Source organism: Geotrypetes seraphini, chromosome 15 (assembly GCF_902459505.1).
Source record: "Geotrypetes seraphini chromosome 15, aGeoSer1.1, whole genome shotgun sequence".
Classification (NCBI taxonomy): Eukaryota; Metazoa; Chordata; class Amphibia; order Gymnophiona; family Dermophiidae; genus Geotrypetes; species Geotrypetes seraphini.
Window position 1 is genome coordinate 10,316,217 of NC_047098.1, and position 25,728 is coordinate 10,341,944.

The following is a 25,728-nucleotide window of genomic DNA, read 5'->3' on the forward strand; positions in this document are numbered from 1 at the left end:
GATTTTTGCCACTATTTATTCAATGTTCCATACCATTCCCCCAGGGGAGCTCAGAATGGTTTACTTGAATTTATTCAGGTACTCAACCATTTTTCCCTGTCTGTCCCAGCGGGCTCACAATCTATCTTATGTACCTGGGGCAATGGGGGGATTAAGTGACTTGCCCAGGGTCACAAGGAGCATGGTGGGTTTGAACCCACAACCTCAGGGGGCTGAGGCTGTAGCTTTGACCACTGCGTCACACAAGATTCATTTGTCCATGATTTGGTGTTTTGAATTGTGCAGGCTGTGAACTAAGATGTTACAGTTGATGTTGGAAGTTTTACTTGTATTTTGTCTAAAGCTTTAATTTTGCTGGACATGCAAACTATCAGAATCTTAAAAGATTGCAAACTCACAAGTGGTGGCTGTTAACTTCAATTTTCCAAACATTATCTGTAAAAAGTTTTAAAATGTTGCACTGAAATGTGCCTTTTTATAACCCAAGGAACATTTTTGTCTTTGTTGGAAACAGGATACTGGGCTTGATGGACCTTTGGTTTGTCCCAGTATTGGACACCATCCGGTATCATTCTTTAGTGTCTATCTCAGCCTCAGTCCTTCTACACCAGCATTCCTCAATGCAAGGCTTGAGAGTCAGTGTCTGGGCCCATTCACACTCTGATTCTTATGTGAGCCAAGTATAGGATAATGAAGCCATTGTGACATCACTGATAAGCTTGGCTCTTATTGGTGGAATGAGACATTATGACATCACAATATCTGCTCTGGATACCAGAGACTGTCTTTCTTTAGTCCTTCTACACCCGCATTCTTCGATGCAAGGCTTGAGGGTCTGTGGTTGGGCCCATTCATACTCTGATTCTTCCCTCTCTCTTTAAAGAATGACATGGAGATGGTTTCCCGCGGTTATCCGTGGGAACGGTGATGAATTTTGTCACTTTGTCATTCTGTACCACACACTGATTATGTTTGTGTGAGTCACTCTGCTGATTGGTTGCACAGAAACAAGTGGCCTGTACTGCAGTATCGCAGTGACAGCATTTTACTTAGCAGGGCAAAAGGCATAGCCATACTGCAAAAAATTCTGGATTACTGTAAGACTGTGTTGGGCACATATAAGTACAACAGCCTGACTTGCTTTAGCTAGGTTTGCTTTTGATACCCCAAAAGATGCAGCTAGAATTTTTCGTTGATGCCACTTAACTCCCCTCCTGTGTCCCCTCTAAGCTGAGCACATGGGCAATTGCTCACACATTCTAGGAGCATCGCTCACATAAATATTTGCAAATCTGTTGATTTTTAGATCTTGTTGCTCACATGAAATATTTTTTTTAGAACATGTAATTCACATGGGAAAATATTTGCGCACACCCAGCCAATCCTTAGAGGGAGTATTGCTCCTCTCCCTGTATCTTTTTGGATCTATTTATTAATTTCACAGATCACAATCCTATTGTCCCAAAAACTGTGCTTTGGACTGGTCTATAGCAGCTCCTTTGTGACAGGGGAACAGTACACGAACATTTAAACTAAACTAAACCTTAGGCTTATATTCCGCATCTTCTCTGTAACAGTAGAGCTCGGCAACGTTTACAAAAAATTAGAAAAGAGAACAAATATAATATGGATTTGGAATAGTGTGGAGAGGAGCAGAATTTACAACGTTGAAAATAGCCAGGTTTTCAGATGTTTTCAACATAGTTGAAAAGAGTCCAGATTGCCTTCTAATCTTCCCTTCAAAGTAAGGGCCCATAAGTTTTTTCAGGTGATTTTTCTGACATTCTGACAGAACATAGGCTCTTGTCAAACTCACCTAGACAAACTTGTCTATGGAGACACATGGATAGTCCTTGCACCCCTCTAAGGAGATTATTTTCCCACAAAATCTAACCCTAACCTACTCCTGTTTATTGCTTTTTTAGCCAATGTTCAGAGGTTTTGGGTCTTCATACCAATACTGGTGCCAGTTTACCCCCCTCCTAGTTCCTTGGGGTCTTTCTGACAATGTTGGTATAGCTTTACTTTTAAATCAGTGATGTGAGGTCTTAATAATTTTGGTACAACTATCTTCATTTCACAGTGATTTGAAGTCTTCCTTAGAGAATGGCACGGGGATTGGTACCCACGGTTAACCGCTGGGTGGGGATAGGGACAGAGCCCACTTGGATGAGGTGGGGACAGAGACAGAGACAGAGCCCATGGGAACAGGGACAAACTTTGTCCCCATGCCATTCTCTAATTAAACTTTAGTATCATGTAAAACTGAATTGAATGATTTAAAAAAAAAAAAAAAAAAAAACCCAAACCAAAACTGCAGAAGCTGCTTTTGGATTTAAATGAGCTACTGTTAAATGACATCATATGTGTCTTGTCTTCCTTTGATGTGGCAACAAGAGTCTTGTCTGCTGATCAGACTCCTACCATCATGTGCCCAGCTGCGCAAGCATCTTTCTGTTACTGCAACAGATTCATCCATCGTTGCTGGCATCAAGGGACATTTCCAACATTTAATAGACACTTAAAAGGCACTTATTTCTTTGTTTATCCTCTACACAGCTGAGGTTCTCTTCTACACCCATGTCTGAAAGACAATCCAATTACCTTCCCCGACTTTGGATGTTTCCCGCAAGATGTTCAGATAGGGCGGGGAAACAGCCATTTTTTAAACTGCTAGACGTCCAAATATTTTTTTTTTTTTTGAAAATGACCTATTTGGACATCTTGGCCTTTCGGACATCTAACTTTTTTGGTAATTTTTGAATACAAAAACATCCATGTTCAAAACATCCTGATCCAGACCATTTGGACGTGGAAGGGGCCAGCATAGTAATGGATTGGCTGCTTAGACATCTCAACTGAGCAGTAGGGCACTTTAGAGGGCACTGCTGTGAACTTCACTGAAAGAGTGTCAGATGTATATCTTACCATAACCTCCTTATAATTTAAGTTGAGCCTCCCCACCCAATAGCCTTTATGGCTGCAGGGGGCACATACTGTATATGGCAGTATAATGGGGTTTGGGTGGGCTTTGATCGGCTCATACTTAATATCATAGATGTTGTGGCTAGAGTGTCTTATGGGCCATGGGTCCTCCTCTCTATGGTTCACCCACCACTAACCCACACACCTGTGTGATATTCTACTAGGCTTTCCCATACCAGATGCTGTTCTAAAGCCAGATATGTACCTTTTTGTTCTCATTTTTGAGTGGTGGAAGGGGGGTCAGTGAACACTGGGGGAGTGTGGGGGTGTCTTATCTTGATGCATGCAGTGGTCATATGGTCTGTTTGGGCACCATTGTGGTACTTAGACACTTCTAAAACAGGTCTAGCTCCAAATGTCTAAATCCCATCCAGGACGTCTTGCAAAACATTTAGGGCTCCTTTTACGAAGCTGCATTAGCGGTCTAACATGCGTAATAGCGCACGCTAAACTGCCGGACGCGCTAGCCGCCACCGCCTCCTCTTGAGCAGGTGGTAGTTTTTTGGCTGGCGCGTGATTAGAAGTCACTAACGCGGCTTCATAAAAGGAGCCCTTAATTATATCGTTGCAAGACATCCAAGTCTAACCCACCTTTATGCACACTGAAAGCCCACCTATAACTCGCCTCCACCATGCCCATCTCAAGCTCTGGATGCACAGAGGCTGAGGACACCTCGCTAGCCGTCCAGAAAGGCAGTTTCAATTATTGACACTTGGATGTCCTAGCGATTAGGATGCATTTTGTACATTTATATTTTTTGACTATGAGCCCCACAGGCAACTAAATCTTTGAGAAGGTTATAGCAAAACCAGATCGAAATGGATGGCTCTATTTGTGATTTATAAACAGTTGTACAGATTATTGTCCCTTTTTATATTTCCTCAGATATTAGAATTTTTGGTGTCTTATTTACGGTTCCTCAAAGAAATGGTGAAATCAAGTTGAGAAGAAAGAAGCTGAGAAAGACACACCTCGGAGGAATATTTATGGAAAAGCATTCCATATCCTATTGAGTGAAGTGGGCGATTGGTTTTAAAAATAAAAACATAGTATGGGGAAATTTTCTTCATTTTTAATTTACAGCAGAAAGAATATAAAGCATTCAGAAAACATTTTCCATATTTTAAGGGCAATTCAAAACATTTTGCATGGTTTCAGCAGCTGAGTTTGTCGACAGATCCATTGATCCAGGGATGCTTTACATGCACAATTACAAAAATAAAACCTACAAAAAAGAGACATCTATACTAGTTTTACATGCAAACCTCGGGAACCCCCATTGGGCGCCAACTGCTGTGTGGTACTGCCGCAAGCGTGCAACCACGTAGGGGTTTCACGTTACATTATTTTCTTTCACACAGTACAACAAATGTCGAATGAGTTACATTTGAACCAATAAAACTAATAAGACAGGATAAAAAGATAACTCTTACATTTTGTTATGAAAACAAGTTCCTGGCACTTGGGAAATTAAATTTGTACGAGCGTCTTACATTCAAAATGAAGATCTTTAGACGAGGGATGATCTCTCTGGGAAGCTCAACATATGTGTTTAAAGATCCACTATCAGTGGTGTTGAATTCAGAGATTTTGTTCTGTGGGGAGGGACAGCAAATGAAATAAGGGGAGATATAAAAGTTATTGCACATAGCAGTACTAACGGAATAAACCACCATGGGGGAGTCGGGGGGTATTTAATAAAGCGTGGTAAAAGTCAGGCTTTTACTATACTTTAATTACCCAAGGGAGTAACTAACTTGTGGTCTATGAATAACCCAGCTTATGATCAAGTTCATAGTGCCTGGAACAATCAAACACTGAACTGCAAGCACGATGTTCCCAGGCTGCTTCTTAAAGGAGCTGGCACTCAAAATCAGGAGCTGTTCCCAACAAATCGGTGTCAGGTCAAAAGCGCGCCGGGACAAAGGCGCGCCCAGACAATTGAGCGCAGCGCAGAGGTGCGCGCCGCTCAAAATTACAGTTTTTAGGGGCTCCAATGGGAGGTTTTGTTGGGGAACCCCCCACTTTACTTAATAGACATCGCGCCGGCGTTATGGGGGGTTTGGGGGGTTGTAACCCTCCACATTTTACTGTAAACTTAACTTTTTCCCTAAAAACAGGGAAAAAGTGAAGTTTTCAGTAAAATGTGGGGGGTTACAACCCCCCAAACCCCCCACAACACGGCGCGATGTCTATTAAGTAAAGTGGGGGGTTCCCCTCCCACACACCCCCGTCGGAGCCCTAAAAACAGTAATTTTGAGCGGTGCGCGCCTCCGCGCTGCGCTCAATTGTCTGGGCACGCCTTTGTCCCGGCGCGCTTTTGACCTGACACCCTGGTAACCCTATGCTAGTCTCATGGTACTTGCATTATATTGGTCTCAAGGTACTGCCATCTAAAGGCCCTCATATAGCATCTTGATCCCTAGCAGCCGACCACAAAAGTGCCACTGGGGGGTCATAAGAACTGCCATACTGGGACAGACCGAAGGTCCATCAAGCCCAGTATCCCGTTTCCAACAATGGCCAACCCAGGTCACAAGAACCTATCTAGATTCCAAGTACCATTTTAAATTTGATGCCGGGATGGACAGCAACGACTGAGAATCACTTATGCCCTAATCCCGCCAGACCTCATGGACTCCAAAGTAGGTTCAGAGTTGGCAGAGAGGAAGCGGCTCCTGATTTTGAACATCAGCCCCTTTAAGAAGTGACTTGGAGACATTGGGCCACTAACATCCCCATATTCTTGGCCAGAAAAAAATAACACCAATTTTTTGCTGGCATTATTTTTCTAGGAATAATGCAGCTTGGCCTGTTCACCACCACAAGCTGTGTTATTCAGTTTACATAGTAAAGAGGTGTTTTATATGCATTAATGAAAACAAAAACTGTGGATACAGATGTTCTGCATTTTTTTTGCTACTTCAGCTTGTCTGCGGTGTTCTTTGCTCACAGGTTTAAAGACAATAGACTGTTTTCAGTCCAATTCTTTATATCTGAGTTTGCAAACCATTGGACCCCTGAGGAAGGCGTGTTCGCCGAAACACGGACCGTGTAGGGTCCGGGTGGATTTTTATCACTGTATTTTTTTATCATTGTATTTTTTTAATTGAATTTTCATGGTTTCATATGTCAGTGTTTAATAAATTATCTCCAGAACATCTGTATCCACAGTTTTTGTTTTCATCGGTGGATTGTTTTCACTGTGGATCGTTGGATCTCCCCATTTTTCTTTGTTGTGTTTTATATGCATTTGCATATCTTGCATCTCATTACTCTATATCTCGCTGTACCTTACATTAATGTGTGCTATGTCAATATAAATGCATGTTATTGCCCTATAACACATTTTAAGGGGCAAATTAAAGTCATAGCTGTAACACACTTTAAAAACTACCCCCGTATATCCAATTTTGAGGTAACTTAATTTTCCCCGAGTAAGATATGCCTGAATTCAACACTGACTGGCAGAGTCTACAAGTGGATACTAAGCGGTTCTCTTACCGCACTCGGAGCACTGTCCACTGCGCTGGTGCAGTAGCCTGAAATTGATCTGTGTTTAATTGAATTCAACAGACTAACATGGGGCCCCACGCTGCGATATTCAGAAGGGGAAGGCGTGCAAAAAAAATGATAAACAGGGGCAAACTTCAACGGGGCAAAGTCAAACATCCCCTGAGCTGGCCTGAATATCTCTGTGTTACAGCATGAGAAAAAAAGAAGTCATGGATTGGGCCTGGGAATGCAACAGACCAGAGACCATAAATACAGAATGTAAACCTTTTTAGTACATTGTGTCACAAATTACACCTTCAAAAATAGAGGAACTGGAGTTAATCATCAACACAACCTCCAGTTCTATGCCGAGTGTCTTGCCAAAAATTCACCCTCAGAGAATTCTGAAAACAAAAAGATAAGGGAAAAGGCCTCAGAAGCCACGAGGTGCTCATTCTGCACCGGGGCTATGAGAGAGAGAGCTGGATAGAGTTATTGGCTCTCCCTCATGCTTCGACCATCAGCCAGAAATGCATTGTGGTCAGGGCAGGATTAATTCATCGAGGGCCCGTAGGCACACAAGTACACTGGGCCCCCTGCCCCGCCCCACCCCACCATGCGCCCAGGCGGAAACAGGAAGCTGCGTCTGAGGGAAGCTTTGGGCAAGCAGCACCGCTTGCACAATTACAGTTCCCGTTGCCTTTCTTACCCGCGTTGCTTGCTTGTCTTACTTTCCGTCGATTGGGGGGGGGGGGGCCTTCGTTGCCAATAGATGCTGGAGGGGCCCACCGCCGTTTGGAAAAAACAATGTTGATGCCTTCCTTCATCGGGCCCTAGGCACGTGCCTACTTGGCCTCTTGGCTAATCCTGCTCTGATTGTGGTCGCTTGTGTTTTATGCAGGTTTGTGTGGAGAAGAGCCCTGAAGAAATGATTGTAACATCATGAAACGTTGGCCATCGTCGGCAATATACAGCAGTATAATTTCAGCATTTAAAACAACAAGACAGAAGTAGCGGACGAGACCAGTAGCATTAAAGCTTTTGAGAGATAAGTCCAGCTTGCTTTCCTTTTTTGACAGGCTGTTGAATTATTTATTTAGATTAAAACCACATTAGGCTATATTTGCAATAAGGGTTTTTCTGGCTGATGGGGGGGGGAGGCGAAAACTCTATCCAGCTCTCTCTCATAGTCCCTGTGCGCAGAACGAGCACCTCGTGGCTTCTGAGGCCTTTTCCCTTATCTTTTGTTTTCAGAATTTTCAGCAAGATACTCGCCATATAACTGGAGATTGTGTTGATAACCTTTTTAATACAGTGAGCACAATACAAAGGAATTCAGTACGCTTCATTAAGAGTGGTAAAATTAGAGGTACAGAAAAGAAGATGAAATATGTTTCAAGCACAATGGCATGTCCAAAGAATTCCTGCTGATAATACAGAGCACTACCGCTCTCTCCCGCAGGAGTCTGATATGTGTCTATTCTCTGTGAATAAATATTAAAATACATTCCTTTATTTCAAAACACTCAATGGACCTTATTTGTAATAGGCTTGACCTTGTTCTGTGCCTGCGGAAAACACAGTTATTGAGTACAATCCAACATTCCCTCTATAAGAGCAGTATATATAATCAGTTTTGAAATGTGTGGACTGCTAATCACAGTTTGCCCTGGGCAAGGTCTGATAATGATTGACAACCATTAAGACAGATTTCATTGACTGCGTTTGTGCAGCATAACTGTAACGAAAGGGGAAAATATCAGTCTTTCAGTCGGAAAAGTAGATGGAGAGCGCTGACCTCTAACCTTGATTGTAGCCCTTCCCTTGAGAATATAGAATGAAACACTTTCACACTGTGGGGATATGTCATATGCTTCTTATCTTCCTTTCCGTATAAACCAGGGAGGAATCACTTTTGGTTCTTCCACCGGTTGAGGAGAAAACCAGGCAAATCAACTAAACTTCAAACCTGTCATGTCCTTTAGTAATACTCAGCCTTCAGACTCCTTTGTACAACTCTCAGCTAGAGTTGACAAAACCACCTCTCGTCCAATGTTTTTACCAGTCACTTCTAACATTCTTTTAATAAAACAAAACACTCCCCCCCACCCGAAACCCCCCCCCAAAACAAAATTCAGATTTCTGTTTCTTTGGCTTATTTGCATGTGGAAATATTAACATAGCATGATACCCCTACCAACGATTTTACATTTTCTACAGTTTTAATTATTATTATTTTTTTTTAACTTTGTGTGTGTGCATTTTTTAAATTTCATTTTCGGATTTCCAGCCAGGAGATATGAAAATGTGACATACGATTTATTTAGGTTTTTTTTACTATATATTTTTTTAGTTTATGCTCATTCTAAGTGTTTTTATTGGAGAGTGTATGGCATTAAGCTATATACTTTCTTATTTAAATGATTATCTGCTTTGCAAATGTAACTTAATTTGATTAAGCAATACAGCATTCACATTACATGGCACCATTGGCTAAAAAAAGATTAAATTAAAAATTAAATTAAAATAAACATCTGGTTGCCAAAAAAAAAATCAAATGTAAACATCCTTTTTAAAATAATTTCACTCTGCCTTTTTTTTTTTTCTAAGTCTAATAGCTCTTGATTTTTTGCAGTTTTATCATGCTTTAGCAAAATGTTCTTCTAAAGAACATTTAAAATAAAGTTTTCTTATAGTGAAATAAAATTTGTTTCATTTTACAGACCATAACCACTAATGCTTTCCTTTTATCATTTTGTTCTTGAATTCATGCATTTCTTTTCGTTTTAATATCTACAATATGTACAAAGAATGCATCCACACTTCTCTGGCTCATTCAAACAAAACTATACAAATATTAATTTTATCTCACCATGTTATTGACCTTTTTTTTTTTTAAATCTGTGAATAAAATATTTAGGTATTAATCAATATATTCCTTTTTCAAATAGTATTTCTCATTTTCCCCAATTTCTACCTTCTATATACATACAGGAGCTTAAGTTTCAATGAGATAGCCGGGCCCCCTTCCCCCCATTGGTCTTGAGGTGGTCTTGAGGCATTGTATGCACCCCCTTTCGAACAAGACTCATTCCGAAGGTCTTCAAAAGAAAACCACATATTGAATAAAATACCTCAAAATACATTCAAGTAGTAGAAGTTATTGAAGACAAAAATTAAATAAAAAGTCCGAGATGAAATTAGATAATGACAATACTTGCAGGTTGAGGGTTATAAAAAACCAAAAAAAAAAGCGGGTGACCACAGAGCTGCATGTCACTAGGGCTGGGCTGATCTTAGGAGCCCCTTCGCTAAAGTGCTCCCATGTTTACTATGCATTGGTCAATTAACATGTAACAGGTGTAACACACTAGCTGGCTAATGCTTTTGTGTCCACGCCGCACCCCTGACAGAAAAGTTCAGAAAAACTCAGTAACGTGCAATCTAACACGGTCACGTGGCAGCCTATTTCCATGCGTCAACTGTGCTTTAAAGTTCTTAAAGCACTTCAGTAAAAAGGCCTCTAAGTTTTTCTACCATTGCATTTATGGTTTTGTTCTGAAACCCGGACTGGCGCAGCCTCTCTCTATGACATAGAGCTGTATGGTGAATACATAGGGGGTAATTCATCAGGGAGCGCTAATTGCTAAGATGCCCATAGGAATATAATGAGCGTTTTCGCATTTAGTGCATGCTAATCAGGCACGCGCACCGCATTGGTTCTCACCCCTCAATGAATTCCCCTTTAATATAATAAATAGTTCAGGGAAGTTTCTAGATTTCGCTCAAGCCATCACCCCCTGTTGGTTTCCCCTGTGTGACCTCATTTGATCCCACCCCCCACCCCACCCCAGTCTTCTGCACATGTGTTTGAAAAATAAGTCCATTTTCCTCACTCTGGCTCCATCCCTGCCCCCCCCCCCCCCCCCACTGCATATTAGGAGGAAAAAATTTGCATTGAGTGTGCTATAGAGAGATTAGAGAAACATAACTACCTATCAAAGGACAAAAGAAAAGAGCAATCCCCTAATGAACAGAGGATAGGAAAAAGAGAAACTTTTAAGCACAAACCCAATGGAATTATATGGTAGAATTTCCATAACTGCTCCATCTTTAAAATCCCGAGTCATTTTCTTAGAAATGATTGCCAGCTGCAGAACCCCATTCTCAAGTTGCTTGTGCATGCACACCTTTTTTTCGTACTTTTTTTTTCGCTTTTCTTTTTTTTTTTTTTTGGTATAACATTTGTACAGTTCCACACCATTCGAATACAGCCCCCTGTACGAACCAAGATGGCACATTTCCGAGAAAACGAAGCTACTCGCCGACTCCTCTCCAGACTCTCTTCTCTTCCCCACCATGATCCCACAGGAGATCTCGCCAAAGAAAGGAATAAGTTGTCCATGAAAGTGCAAATGCAAGCGAACGAAAAGATTACTGATTAAAATCCTGCAGGCTGCCTTCGGAAACCTGCAGTGCTGTGGGTTGGGTTTTTTTTTTTTTTGTTTGTTTGTTTGTTTTCTTGTGTGGGTTTATTTTGTGGTTTTTATTTTGTCCTTGTTGCATGTCTCTGCTAAAAAACAGAAAATGAAAACAGTCAGAAAAGCAATATCACATTGCTTTGGGATGCTGTTGGATGTGTTCAGGTTCCTTGGCCTTTCTCAAGTCTTTCACTCTGAAAACAGAAAGAAGAGAGAGTATAATATTGTTACTCAAACCCATCCCACTTCCCCCAGTACAAAACTTTCCCCTCCATCAAAACCAAGGTATTCACATGGAGACAAGGTAAGACTCTTCAAATTGTTTCATGGCATTTATCTGTGCTAGAGGAAATTTAATTGCACTGTCTCTGGACGACAAGGGACGGTATTTCTACTGAAAACCGTTATATCCTAATACATGCTTAGCAAATGTGAAGATGCATATTGCAAACCACATTAAAGTGCTTTCTGGTGATTAACTTGTTTTCACGTATTAAGGCCAATATTAGGGTAACCAGATTTTTCATCTGGTTTGACCCCGCCCTGTTCCACCCCGCTCTGCCCCCCCAGCCCCGCCCTGTTTTGCCACCCAAAACCCAGCCCCACACAAACTTCATCTCTTCAGGCCGAGACACTCCCTTTCAGAAATGGGGAATACATATGTAGATTCTTGACCTGTCTAGGCAGCACCCAAAGCACCCCCCAATACCCCCTTTCAACGTCTACGCATCATGGATATCCAAATAGCACCCCCAATACCCCCTTTCAACGTCTACGCATCATGGATATCCAATTAGCACCCCCAATTCCCCCTTGCAATGTCTACGCATCATGGATATCCACATAGCACCCTCAATTCCCCCCTTGCAATGTCTACGCATCATGGATATCCACATAGCACCCCCAATACCCCCTTTCAACGTCTACGCATCATGGATATCCAATTAGCACCCCCAATTCCCCCTTGCAATGTCTACGCATCATGGATATCCACATAGCACCCTCAATTCCCCCCTTGCAATGTCTACGCATCATGGATATCCACATAGCACCCCCAATTCCCCCTTGCAATGTCTACGCATCATGGATATCCACATAGCACCCTAATTCCCCTGTGCAATGTCTACGCATCATGGATATCCACATCGCACCCCTAATTCCCCCTTGCAATGTCTACGCATCATGGATATCCACATAGCACCCCCAATTCCCCCTTGCAATGTCTACGCATCATGGACATCCACATAGAAACTGAACCCTTTATATGTGGATGTCATTTACATGCGTCCACACTGGAATTTCCATTTGGAAATTGTGAATAAGGGGGGAAGTAATCAACGCCAGCTACTTTAAGTTGCATTATTCTAGCATAGGGTCTCATTTTGTACTGAGAATTGTGGCAAAATAATGCAACTTAACAGTAGCCCACATTGTCTTCTAAAACAACCTCAGCTTGTGCTAAAAATGAAACAAAATAAACACCAATTTTTTTTTTTTTATATAAACCCAAACACGTTTACCATTTTTCATTTAGTTCTAACATAAATGCATCTCTAGATGATATATGTTAGGAAAAATATTCTTGATGAAATGGCATTTAGGGGGGAAATCATAATCGTAGGCTATCTTATTCCCTCCCCCTTTTTTACAGAACCACGCAAGAGAGGAGATTTTGGATCTTTTCCAGATAAGCCCCACCAAAAAGTTAACCCCCGCCACCCCAAAAAAATAATAAAAAAGAGGAGCGATCTGTAGAAAGTAAAGTGGGGGGGGGGCTTAACTAGTAAAATAATGGGCCGGTAGCCCGCGTTGATAACTTCCACCGCTCCCCTTCCTTAATGTAACGTTCCAGTCTCTGGCCCAGAGCTGATATTGTGATGTCATAATGCTTTCATTCCGCCAATGCCTAAGAGCCAACCTCATCAGTGATGTCAAAGTGGCTTGATCGTCCTAAACTTTTATTACATACAGTAGTGATTTCAATTTCTAGAGACATTTAATTAAAGGTATTGTTTTTAGTGTATAATTCTGATTTGGGTTTATTAATCAGCTCTGGACCTATTTAGAGATAAAGCAGACTATAAAAACCAAACATAAGATAAGTTATCGCTGAAGGCTACCATTAAGATGTGTTATTTTACTGTTAACTTGTGGTAAAATAATACCTCTTAATGGTAACCCACATTTCTAACTTCCTCTGTGAATGACATTAACCCTTGTGCAAAGTCATCATATGACATATCACAAGGGATGTGATTGAATAAAACACTAGCTTATATTCCAAACCTTTAAAACAGATATTAGTAATACCGAATGCTCCAGCAGATATAGACAGCAAGCCCATCTAATCTATTAAATTTCCTTACCATCATAATACCCAATATCCCATATCAATTCTGGCTTTCTCTTCACTTCTCCTTAACTCAGAATTTTCTGTGCTTATCACACTTTTCATTATGTTCAAATCTTTTTATTGTTGTTCTCCAGTTGTACACTGCCTTTGGAGAACCACTTCATAAAGGCGATTAATAAACCCTAACCCTAGCTTATCCTAATTAACCAATCAATCAGTCTGCAAATAAAAAGAGCCTGGTGCTTGGTTATCTCTACCATCAACCAGTCGCCAGCTGTCACTAAGAGATCAACACGTCACTCTTGCTCCGTCAAGAGACAGACGGCAAGCATGCTTCTCAAGAAGTCAAAACAAACCCTTCTCCTATGTCATGCAACCATTTCATATAATTCTCCAGCCGTAATAAGATGGAAACCTCCAGCTTATCATAAAGGTGGGGGGAGCCCATGAACTAAGGTCAATTGGACAGTTCATAGTTCCTGCTGGTGGGAAAACCCACATTGTATATAGGGGGTGGTGTGGAGAGGCGTTTGCTCAGTCAACAGAACTAAAGTATAGTAAGGAACCCAGTTCCGCCCAACAGACAGGCTGGGAAGTGCCAAGGACACCAAGATAGCCTTCGTACCATTGAGCAAGAGGAAGGTGGTGGAGTAGACACTTTAAAAAGGGGACGGATCTATAAGACTAATGATATAACTGGATTTCCTTCTTTATGCTTCAGAGGTCATTCAGAATCAATTATGTTATGAAATAATTTATTTTTTAAAAAATTTATACCCCACTTATACCTAAATGGAAAATCATAACAACATTTTATTGGACTAACACATTTTTTCAATTAGCTTTCAGAGACCAAAACCTCCTTCCTCAGGTCAGTACAGTATACTTCTGTTACAGTGTCCTGTCTTGACCTGAGGAAGGGGGTTTTGGCCTCTGAAAGTTAGTCAAAATTGTATTCAAATTAGTCCAATAAAAAGATCACCTTATTTCCATTTTCTGTTTATAAATATTTATCAACACAGCTACAATACTATTTTAACCTGAAGCAAAAAAACAGAAAAATAAAAATTTATTTTTTTCTACCTTTGTCATCTCTAGTTTCTGTTTTCCTCATCTTCTCTTCTATCTCTTCCTTCCATCCAAAATATCCAATATTTGTCCTCTCTCTGAACCATTCAGAATCTGCCCTCTTTCTCTATCTCTTCCATCCACTGTAAGCTTTCTCTGCTCCTTCCATCCAGTGTCTGCCCTCCCTCCACCTTCCATTCAGCATTTGCCCTCTCCCCCTTCCATATGGCATCTGCTCTCTTTCTATTCCTCTTCCATTAACTTTCTCCTTCTCTCTCTCCCTTCCATACAGCCTGTGCCTTCCTCCTTTTATAAGATTCATTCCGGCTTCACCCGTATCCATTTTTATCTCTCCTGTCTCTGTCTCCACCCCCCACCCCATGGTCTGGCATGTCTGTCTCCTTCCCTTCCCTCCCTTTATCCTGGCATTTTTGTCTCCTTCCCTTCCATCTCTCTTTCCCCTCTTCCTCCTCCCATGGTTTGGCAACTCTCTCCTCTCCTTTCCTCCCCCCCCGGTCTGTCATCCCTGTCTCCTTCCCTTCCATCTCTACCTCCCTTCCCCCACCTCACCATCTGGCATCTGTTTCCTCCCCTCCCCATGATCTGGCATGTTTCTTTCCCTTCCATCTCTCCATCCATTCTTCCCTCCTCCCCCCTGTGGTTTAGCATCTCTCTCATCTCCTTTTCTCTCCCCAAGTCTAGTATCTCTGTCTCCTTCCCTTCCATATCACCCTCTCCCCCTATGCTCTGGCATCTCTATACTCTCCTCTTCCTCCATCTATCCCTTTCTCTCCATGCTCTGGCATATCTCAACTCTCCTCTCCCCCCCTTCCTTCCCCATAGTCTGGCATCTCTCCCTTCCCTGGTCTTCCCTCTCCCCCTCCCTCCCCAATTTGGCAGCTTTCTCCCTTACCCCTCCCTCACCCCCAATCCAGTGCATCATTTCTCTCCCCCACCATGAAATGAATACCTCTCTCTCTCCCTTTTCTCCCCCTTGCTGGCTGCCACTTGCAATCTTTGGGCCGCCAGCAGCAGCATCAGTCAGCTGAGCATGCTGCCTTTGACTTTCTGTCGAAGAAGGATCAGGATCAATTACAGAGTATATGTATTTTAGACCAGTGGTTCCCAACCCTGTCCTGGAGGACCACCAGGCCAGTTGGGTTTTCAGGATAGCCATAATGAATATGCATGAGAGAGATCTGCATATAATGGAGGTGCCAGGTATGCAAATCTTCTCCATGCATATTCATTAGGGCTATCCTGAAAACCTGGTGGTCTTTAGACCATATTCAAATAGTCTGAGTACAAGTCTTACCAATCTTGGGTGAGGGGAAGACATTTTATACTGAAACCTAGCAAGAAAAAGAATAATTACTGATTTGTTTCCTTGAGAATGAATGTGATTGTTGGGCAGACTGGATGGACCACACAGTCTTTTATCTGCCGTCATTTACTATGTTAACATTTATATGATAACCCTAAAATAAATCAAAGAAGACATTTTACTTTTTTTCTTGGTACAAAAAACAAAGCAGGTGAAATAGAATTTAAGATAAAATATAAAACATCCAAAAGTAAGCATCCAATAGGAACGGAATTAATGAGCAGGGGCAGTGATTAAATTGAAATGGCACTATGAGGTGGGAAAGAAACCCAGGAGCTTGGATCACAGTTTTAAGCTGTACCCATTCTCTGATTTGCTGGCAGGTGGAGCTTGTTAATTGCAATCAAAATCAGTGTTTGGGGGTCATAAACAGAGTTAAAAAGGCAATCTTATGGCGTCTATCAAGGTTTTGCTATATAGTATTGTTTTCTTTTTAATTTTTTTGCAATGATTTTGTAGTGCAGTTCACCCGCAGGTAAATTTATACTTTGTTTTCCTGCAAGGCTGAATAAGGAACGAATATTAATTGCCAATAAAGAAAAATCTGTGAAAACCTGTTATGCTTCTAAAGCCAGGTTTATCATCATAACATTAATCCTATACATTTTTTAAGAACCGAAAAGCTCAGAGGATTCTGTAAATTTAACAAACACAAAACAGATGCATGACACAAACTTCTTGCGCTAGGATGGTCAGTTCACAAAGGCAGTTAAATAAACCCCAGGAAATAAATGTTATCATATGAAAAAAACCAAGGCTTATAAAACACTGGATTGAGTGGCATAATCTCCTCAAGGAATGCAAAACCACAATTCCATGCATATCGGGGCATAAAGCAAGATTGGACCAGCTGCTGCAGAGAAAGTGGAGCCAGCCACCGACTGTAATTGCATCTGGACCTTGTGCTTTATGCCCTGAAGATTCGTACAGTGGGTCTTTGTTCTCAAAAGCATCAACAGTCAAGAGCTCAGTGTTTGATGGAAGCACCGTTTCGGGACCGTTTCCATCTTCCAAGTGGAACTTTGCGAGCATGTCGCCCTAGCATTTGTTTTTATAATGACAAATCAAAAATAGTAACTCATTCGCATAGTGGACTACATTCTATAAAAGGCGTCTGAAGTTAGGCGACTAGATTGGCGCACCTAGCCAATTATTCAATTAAGCTTAATTGGCAACGTTAAATGAAAAGTACCATTAATAAGTAATTATAATTTTTTAAAAAATTAGACCCCTTTTACGAAGCTGTGCTTGGCTTTCTTTTTAATCACCAGCCATGATGGTATTAGCTCCGTTGCTCACAGAAGTCCTATGCGAGCGTCAGAGCTAATACCGCCATGGCTGGCGATAAAAAAGCCTTATGCGGGGGTGTAATTAGTTGGAAGGCACCTACCACTTCTAAGATTTAAGGAAAAATTGGACGCACATCTTTTTGCGGGACACATGGAGGGATACGAGTGACTAATGTATTCGCCAGGGTATGCCTGGCTGAGCCTCCGCGTGTGCGGATCACCGGACTGGATGGACCCCCAGGTATGATCCGGTGTAGGCATTTCTTATGTTCTTATTCTAAGGCACCTATCAGAAAGTAGGCATGGTTAGAGTCTGATTCTGAATGGATTTTGGATATGGTGAGACATAGGGAAAAAAAACACACAATCCCCTAACACAGGGGTAGGGAACTCCGGTCCTCGAGAGCCGTATTCCAGTCGGGTTTTCAGGATTTCCCCAATGAATATGCATGAGATCTATTTGCATGCACTGCTTTCAATGCATATTCATTGGGGAAATCCTGAAAACCCGACTGGAATACGGCTCTCGAGGACCGGCGTTCCCTACCCCTGCCCTAACAGGTATACAGACTGGCCAGGGGCTGTAGATAGGGGGCAGTGAGGAGAGAGGTCTGCTCTATCAATGGAACAAAACTATAGTAGCACCTGGGGTAAAGGGCACCATTTTCTAAGATGGTATTAGTAGGGTAGGAGTGAATATGATCACTCCTACCTACTTCGTACAGGCCCTTATCAACGAGGGGGAGGGGCATCACAAGAACTTTAGTGATTACTTTTTAAGGGGATAGGGCTTGCTGCACAGACCACTTTTTCTTTTCCATTTTGGGGCTGCACAGACATGAGGGAGAGGATGTCACTTGATCAACAGGGTAGGCCGCCATGGGGAGATGGGTTTGTCTGTTACCTTGGCGACTATCCATAGTAATTTGCGATTTTCAGCGAAATATACGACGTTATCTTTCCAGCTTTTTTTGTGACAATTTTTTCTTTTCTTTTTTACCACGGACCCCTGATAAAGGTTGTCCGAAACATGGACCGTGTTGGGTCCCTTGCTTGGTAAAAAGGTTTTTAGATATAATTTATTTGTCACAATAAAATTTGCCTGCATCGTGTACACGCCTGCAGTTTTGGTTTGTTTGCTTCGAGATGGGTTTGTCACCATGAGCCTCCTATAACAAAAGTCTCTAGAAGGAAAAAACAACTACATCTCACTGAAAAGTGCTTATCTTTTTTTTGTGTGCAGGGGCAGGGAAATAGGCCTGCGAGACCTTCTTTCGCATGCTTCATTTTACAAATTCAGGGGTCCTTTTATTAAGGTTGCCAGATTTTATATTCGTAAAATCTGGACTCCCTAGATCCGCCCATTATACCCCAGTCCTGCCCTTAAACCTGCCCTAGGCTCCACCCCCGCTGCTTGCTGTGGTTAGGCATCCGTGCCCTCCTGCGCGACACAATTTCGGGGGAAGCTTTTCAAAACCCAGACAAAGTGCCGGGTTTTGAAAAGCCGTCCGGACCTCCCCGGATCTGTCCTCAAAAGGACAATTTAAAAATTAGGCCCCCTTTTATGAAGCCACATTACGCTTTATCATCACTGGCCATGGCAATATTAGCTCCAACGCTCATAGAATTCCTTTGAGCGTTGGAGCTAATATCGCCATGGCCGGGGATAAAAAAAGCCTAATGCGACTTCATAACTCTACCTTTTATTAAGGTGTGCTAACCGATTTAGAGCGTGCTAAAGATTAGTGCCCACCAAATACTAAGATGCCCATAGGAATATAATGGATGTCATAGCGTTTAGCACGCAGTAATCTTTAGTGCGTACTAAATTGGTTATCACACCTTAATAAAAAGACCCCTCAGTTTCAGTGAGTTGCTATGCATTATTTTGCAGCTCAGCATTAGTGTTGGATTTCAATCTAATATAATAAAACGCTAAGCGCGCATGCGCACTCTACCACCGTGTTGCCTGATCTGTAGTTCCGTGGTCGGCAGAGTGCGCATGGGTCCCTCACTCCGTCTATCATAGCGGTCTCGGCAAACTGGCCGGCAGCGCTGGACTCCCTGCTCTCCACCTCTCAAGCTGCGGTGTCGGCTCCTCTCACGAGCCTGTACCAGCGTCGGAGAAGGCTTCTGACGCTGGTGGGGATCGTGAGAGGAGCCGCCGCCAGCACTTTTAACTTGAAAAAAAACCTTCGGCCGCAGCAGGCCAGCCCGCGGGAAGGGAAGGGGGAGCCGAAAAAGAACATGACTCCAGCTACTGGAACGCAGGCTACACCGCGGGAAGGGAAGGGGAGGGGCCGAACGGAGCAGGCCAGATTGTTAAGAGAAGGGAGGGGCCGAACAGAGCAGGACAGCTCGTGGTAAGAGAAGGGAATGGGGGTGGGGGAAAATGCTGCTACTGCTTCACAGGGACCTGGAGGGGAAGGAAAATACCGCTGCTGCTTCTGCAAAGGAAAGTGGGGGGGGGGGGGAGAGAAGGGAATGGGGGGGGTGGGGAAATGCTGCTACTAATTCACAGGGACCTGGAGGAGAAGGGAAATACCACTGCTGCTTCTGCAAAGGAAAGTGTGGGGGGGGGGAGGAGGAGGGAAATGCTGTTGCTGCTGCACAAGGAAATGGGGTGAACATGTTGCACAGGGAAAAGGAGGGAAATAATGACAGACAGACAGCGGGAGGGACAGAAAGAAAGGAAGAAAGACACAGGGGCAGGGAGAGGGCCAGAAAGACAGACAGAGAATGGTGGCCAGGGAGAGAGAGAGACACAGTGGGAAGACAGACAGAGAATGGTGGCCAGGGAGAGAGAGACACACAGCGGGAGTGAGAGAGACAGAAAGACAGACAGACATATATTCTAGCACCCGTTAATGTAATGGGCTTAATGACTAGTAAATGCATAATCCCCACACCCCAGAATTTTACAGCAAAACAGCTGGATTTCTACGAAAAGTTTTCACAGTAGGAGAACTACATGCAAAAGGTGTAACTCAGTGTTTTTCCACCTTTTTGATTATTTGGCACATTTTTTCACATATACAAAAACATTTGCAGCTTAATGCATCAGCTTCTAAGAAAAGTTAGCTTTAACATGAAAACAAAGTTCATAGTCCACCATCTGTATTCAAAACTGAAGAATCTATAATACCATCATATTGACTTTTAAAGGAACTAATGATAATGAACTGGAGAACTGGAAAACTCCAGGTGATTTGCATACCTGTCACTTCCATTATATGCAAATCTCTCTCATGCATATTCATTAGGGATATCTTGAAAACCCAACTAGCTGGGGGGGTGGGGGGTGAAAAGGACAACCCTAGCTAACCACAAAATGCTCAGAGCCGTTGCAAGGAGATTCTCGTAAGTCGAAACGCTGATGTTCATGCATTGCCAGAAATTTGCATCATAGTGCACTGAAGCAATGTGATAATGTTGATGATAGCAGCGAGCCAAAGCGTCAGGGTCTTACGGCCCACAAATCCAAATTTGTGCAAATGGCAGCCAGAACCAGAGAAAAGGCAGCTGAGAATGACTTCATGGTTAGAGCGGAGCCTTCATCCTGGGGCTAGTGTGGAAAAAAAATGATTCAGCTTCTTCATCTGCATCATTCTCCTTTGAGGTTGTGATCTTAACTCTATGAGGTTGCCTTTGGTTGCTGTAATATCATAAATTCAGCAACACGATTTCCAGGACCAGCAATGTAAGAGTCGATAGGCTCCGGAAGGGGGAAACTTCTTTGGAGCAAGAATATCACGACCAATGAAAAAAAAGTAGCTTTAAAAAATGAACAGGTCATGTTTTTTCTCCAGAAAGCATAAGTAGAACTGGAGTTAGCAGCTCTAGGGCTAAAAGCCCTAGTCAGAGTTCTCAACCCAATCCTTTGGACACACCCAGTGGTCAAGTTTTCAAGCTATCCACAAGGAATATGCATGAGATAAATTTGCATACAATGGAAGCAGTGCATGTTCATGCATATTCATTGTAGGCAGTGGCGTAATAAAGGGGGGGGGGCAGACCACCCCGAGTGCAGTCTTGGTGGGGGCGCCGGCACTTCTTCGCCCCTCCCCTATACTCCGTACCTCTTTAAAATCTTCACCAGCGCGAGCAACTACTCTAGCCCGCTCCTCTGCAGGCCTGGCTCCCTCTGAAATCACTTCTGGGTCACGGGGCCAGGAAGTGACATCAGAGGGAATGCCGGCATGAGCAGCAGGCTGAAGAAGCTGTTCACGCTGGTGAAGATTTAAAGAGGTACAGGGGTGGAAAGGGAGGCACGAGTGTGGCGAGGTGCTTGGCATGGAAGGAGGGGGGGCAGAAGGAGAAGAGGGCACGCGGGGGCACCACCAACCTGGCCACCTCCTACCCTCGCTATGCCACTGATTGTAGGTATCCTGAAAACTTGACTGGCTGAATGTGTCCCAAGGTTAGATCAGTGGTTCCCAACCCTGTCCTAGGGGACCCCCCAGCCAGTCGGGTTTTCAGGATATCCCTAATGAATATGCATGAGAGATTTGCATACCTGTCACTTCTATTATATGCAAATCTCTCTCATGCATATTCATTAGGAATATCTTGAAAACCCGACTGGCTGGGGGGTCCCCCAAGACAGGGATGGGAACCACTGGTTTAGATAATTTCCTAAAAGAGAAGTCCATAGGCCATTGTTGAGATGGCTTGGGGAAATTCACTGCTTATTCCTAGGATAAGCAGCATAAAATCTGTTTTAGTACTTGGAATCTAGGTAGGGTACTTGGAAACAGGATACTGGGCTTGATGAACCTTTGGTCTGTCCCAGTATGGAGTGTGTGGCGCAGTGGTTGGAGCTACAGCCTCAGCACCCTGGGGTTGTGGGTTCAAACCCTGCGCTGCTCCTTGTGACCCTGGGCAAGTCACTTAATCCTCCATAGCCCCAGGTACGTTAGACAGATTGTGAGCCCACCGGGACAGAGAGGGAAAATGCTTGAGTGCCTGACTGTAGAACCGCTTAGATAACCTTGATAGGCGGTATATAAAATCCTAATTTTTTTTTTTTTTTTTAGGATTTTTATATACCGCCTATCAAGGTTATCTAAGCGGTTTTTACAATCAGGTACTCAAGCATTTTCCCTATCTGTCCCGGTGGGCTCACAATCTATCTAATAAACTAAACTAAAAATTTCTTATGTCCAAGTCATGTCTTCAGAGCAGTGGGGCTCAACCCAGCCTTTGGGTCACACCCAGACAGCTGGACTTTCATACCAACCAGAATAAATATGAATGAGAGAGATTTGCATACACTACTTGCCTCGTATGCAGATCTACGTCAAGTGTATCCATTATGGATATCCTAAAAATCTAACTGGGTGGGTATTACCCCAAGGACTGAGTAGACACTGTAGCTTGCAGCCGTCTACCAAGCTACATGGTTCATGTTCCCCAGAAGGACGTGTGAGACACTTCAACAACTGAACTACTGAAGAGGGTGTTGAGAAGCAAAGCTGGGAAGCCACTAATGAAGGAGAGAAGTGCCTATTAGGCAGGATGATCTGATCTTGGCTTTTCTCCACTGCATGCATGGGTTTGTCCTGATCTTTTCAGGAACATCAAACCACAAGTCCATGCATGCACAAAAATAAAACCAGGATTGAGTCTGTAAGTGCCTCAACTTGGATTCCCTTGGTAAAGTGACTTGAAAGGGTTGAAGCAGATTCTGATTGCATTCCCTTGGTAAATAGTGAAGAAAGGGTTGAGGAGGTTTCTGATGGGTCTAAAAGTCCAGGAATGTGGGAACAAAAAGGGTTCTCCCCAGCATGAAAGTCCTTAAGAGAAGCAGACGGCAAAAGCTCAGTTAGAAAATACTTTCAGAAGAAAGGCCAGCCAAGGATGTGTTTTATGAGTGAGTGGCTGCATCTTGCAAAAGGCGGCTTAGAATGTGCGGGCTGGGTAATAAGCAAGACGGAGGGAGGAGCCAGCTATGTCACTGAAGGAAGTTACCTGTTGCTCTGAGGTCGGAAGTGACTTGTGAGAAAAGAAGGATGTGGGATATCTTGGCGCTTTCCAAAAATCTCAATTGGGACGCAAAGAGTAGAAAAAAAAGACAGAAAAGCCCAATAAGAACAGCAGCCCAGATCATGCAGTCTGGAATTTAAAACACAACTTTGTGATCTACAGATATCCAGTTCCTGCAAGAAGTAAATGAAACAAGATTATTTTGGAATATCCCTTATGCTGAGACTCTGTGAAATAGGCCCTCATTTACTAAGTTGCATTAATTTGCTTTAATACATGTTAAATAATACAAGCCTTCTTACTCTCCAGGGGACCTATTCCTAAGGGCTTGATTTTATAACAGGGCAAGCACATGAGAATTAAACCCCCCCCCAAAAAAAAACAAACAAAAAAAAAACACCTGTTCAAATCCTATTTTATCAAGGCAACAAAGTACCAATGCACCACTACAAAACAGGCTCCCAGGTTCACCTGATAGCATGAGAAAACCAAAAAAATCTCTGTGGAGTGACGATGTTCCTAAATGGACTTTATTTGAAAGAGTCTAAGTTCCAAAGGTACACCAAAATCATCCACATAAAAATAAATTCATCCACATAAAAATAGGTTATCCACATAAAAGCCTTAAAGGACCTAGTCCGCTAGGGATTCAGGACCCAACACGGTCCACGTTTCGACAAAAAGTCTTCTTCAGGGGTCCCAGGGGGTCCTGTAAAGGTGAATACATAGGAAACAATTGTGTGGTGAACCGGAAGCAAGCAGTGTGTCACTTTCGGCTCGCCACACAATTGTTTCCCACGTATTCACCTTTATAGGACCCCCAGGGACCCCTGAAGAAGATTTTTTGTCGAAATGCGGACCGTGTTGGGACCTGTATCCCTAGCGGACTAGGTCCTTTAAGGCTTTTATGTGGATAACCTATTTTTATGTGGATGAAATTATTTTATGTGGATGATTTTGGTGTACCTTTGGAACTTTGACTCTTTCAAATAAAGTCCATTTAGGAACATCGTCACTCCACAGAGTTTTTTTTGGTTTTCTCTGGATTTTCTTCTCTGTGGATATCTTGGGGTCAATTCCTTTTGTTTTTTTCCAGTTGATAGCATGCAAATTCTAACGCACACATTCACATCAAAGTTGTTGCAAATGCGTTCAAGTAATCTATGGGTCCGATTTTCGAAAATGTGCGCCCCGATGGCAGGTGGTGGTAGACGTCCTACCACCATCGGGCAGCCAATCGGGACGCACGTTTTAAAAAAAAAACAAGCTCCCCGAAGCAGGATGCCATTATAGGGCTCTGGAGCGATTCTACAGAGACACGCAAGAACGCCTAAGCACACCCAAGGCGAGATGTGGGCATGGCTTGGCCCGGAACTGGCCTTGGGTGGGTTTAAGTGTCGGTACGCATCTCTGTAGACGCCTGGACTGTAGGCATGATTTTGCATAGGATGCCGGTGCGTGACTGACACGTGATACTGATACTGGCATCCTATACAGAATGAGGCCCTATGTGTGCATCCAAATATTTTACAAATACATGTATGCTTCATAACTCCACCTCTACTCTGCCCAAGCTATGCCCCCAGGAACATCTAAGTACCCTTTCCATGTTTGTACTGTTTATGTATATGTGTGATCCTTGCAATAAAAAAAAACATTTCCACATGTAACACATGTTTTATTTCACTCAGATAAAGGGAAAGGGACTAGTATATTGCCTTTTTGTAGTTATACAACCACACTTAAAGTGGTTAGGCATTTTGTACCTGGGGCAATGGAGTGACTTGCCCAGGGTCACAAGGAGCAGCCCTGGGATTTGATCCCACAACCTCAGGGAACTGAGGCAGAAGCTCAACCACTAGGCCACTCCTCACCTCTATGCATGTTAATGCGATTTAATGGTGTTAAAAGGTTAACACAGCTTAGTAAATGAGGGAGTTAGTTTACAGGGCTCATCCATAAAGGAAATCAGATGCGATGCATGGGTGCTTTATGAGAACCTTACTTAGCTCATTCAATCTGGTTGGCTAATGCAAAGTTTTTATGTATATGGGGTATCTTGGTTGAACTATCACATCACCACATGATTTCACTTAGAATCTTTTAAAAATTCTTAGATCAACCCCCCTTATTCCCATCTTAGTAGTTACTAGGGATGACACTTCCTATATCATAAAACACCTAAAAAGATATTCATATACTCACTTCCCTTGCCAGAGGCTTCAATTAAGCAGGTTTCTCAATTATACGGAGAAAAGACCTCAGTGTTACAAGAGGAAAACTCAGGGAACTTCTATGGCAATTACAAAATCCTTGGTCTATGCAAAACTCCGTTCAATACTTCCAAAAATCTTTCAAATATAAGACCTGCACTTATCTTTTAGTGGTATCTTTCTGTCCTCTGGTGTGGGCAAGATCACTGCAGCGCAGTTTCACTTAATCCAGCATAGCACTGGAGATAATCAAAAAATTCCCGACAGGCCCTGTTTCGCAACCATGCTGCATCAGGAGAATTAACATAGAAACATAGAAATAGACGGCAGATAAGGGCCAAGGCCCATCTAGTCTGCCCATCCTAATGTCCCTCCCCTACCTTTGCCCTGTGAATAGATCCCATGTGCCGATCCCATTTGGCCTTAAAATCAGGCCCGCTGCTGGCCTCAATCACCTGCAGTGGAAGACTATTC

The 25,728-nt window shown here is 42.9% G+C and overlaps 1 protein-coding gene across 7 annotated transcripts in view; it reads right to left on the bottom strand.

Moving 5' to 3' along the window:
• Positions 1-10,921: 10,921 nt before the first annotated feature.
• The window catches only part of CAMTA1 (calmodulin binding transcription activator 1), a 1,525,397-nt gene continuing 1,510,590 nt past the window's right edge, over positions 10,922-25,728 (bottom strand). For all 7 annotated transcript variants that reach the window (XM_033922054.1, XM_033922049.1, XM_033922047.1 and 4 more), the window contains one exon: positions 10,922-11,156. In XM_033922054.1, the coding sequence (XP_033777945.1) occupies positions 11,093-11,156 (64 nt within the window). In that variant the 3' untranslated portion in view covers positions 10,922-11,092. The remainder of the gene's footprint in view (positions 11,157-25,728) is intronic.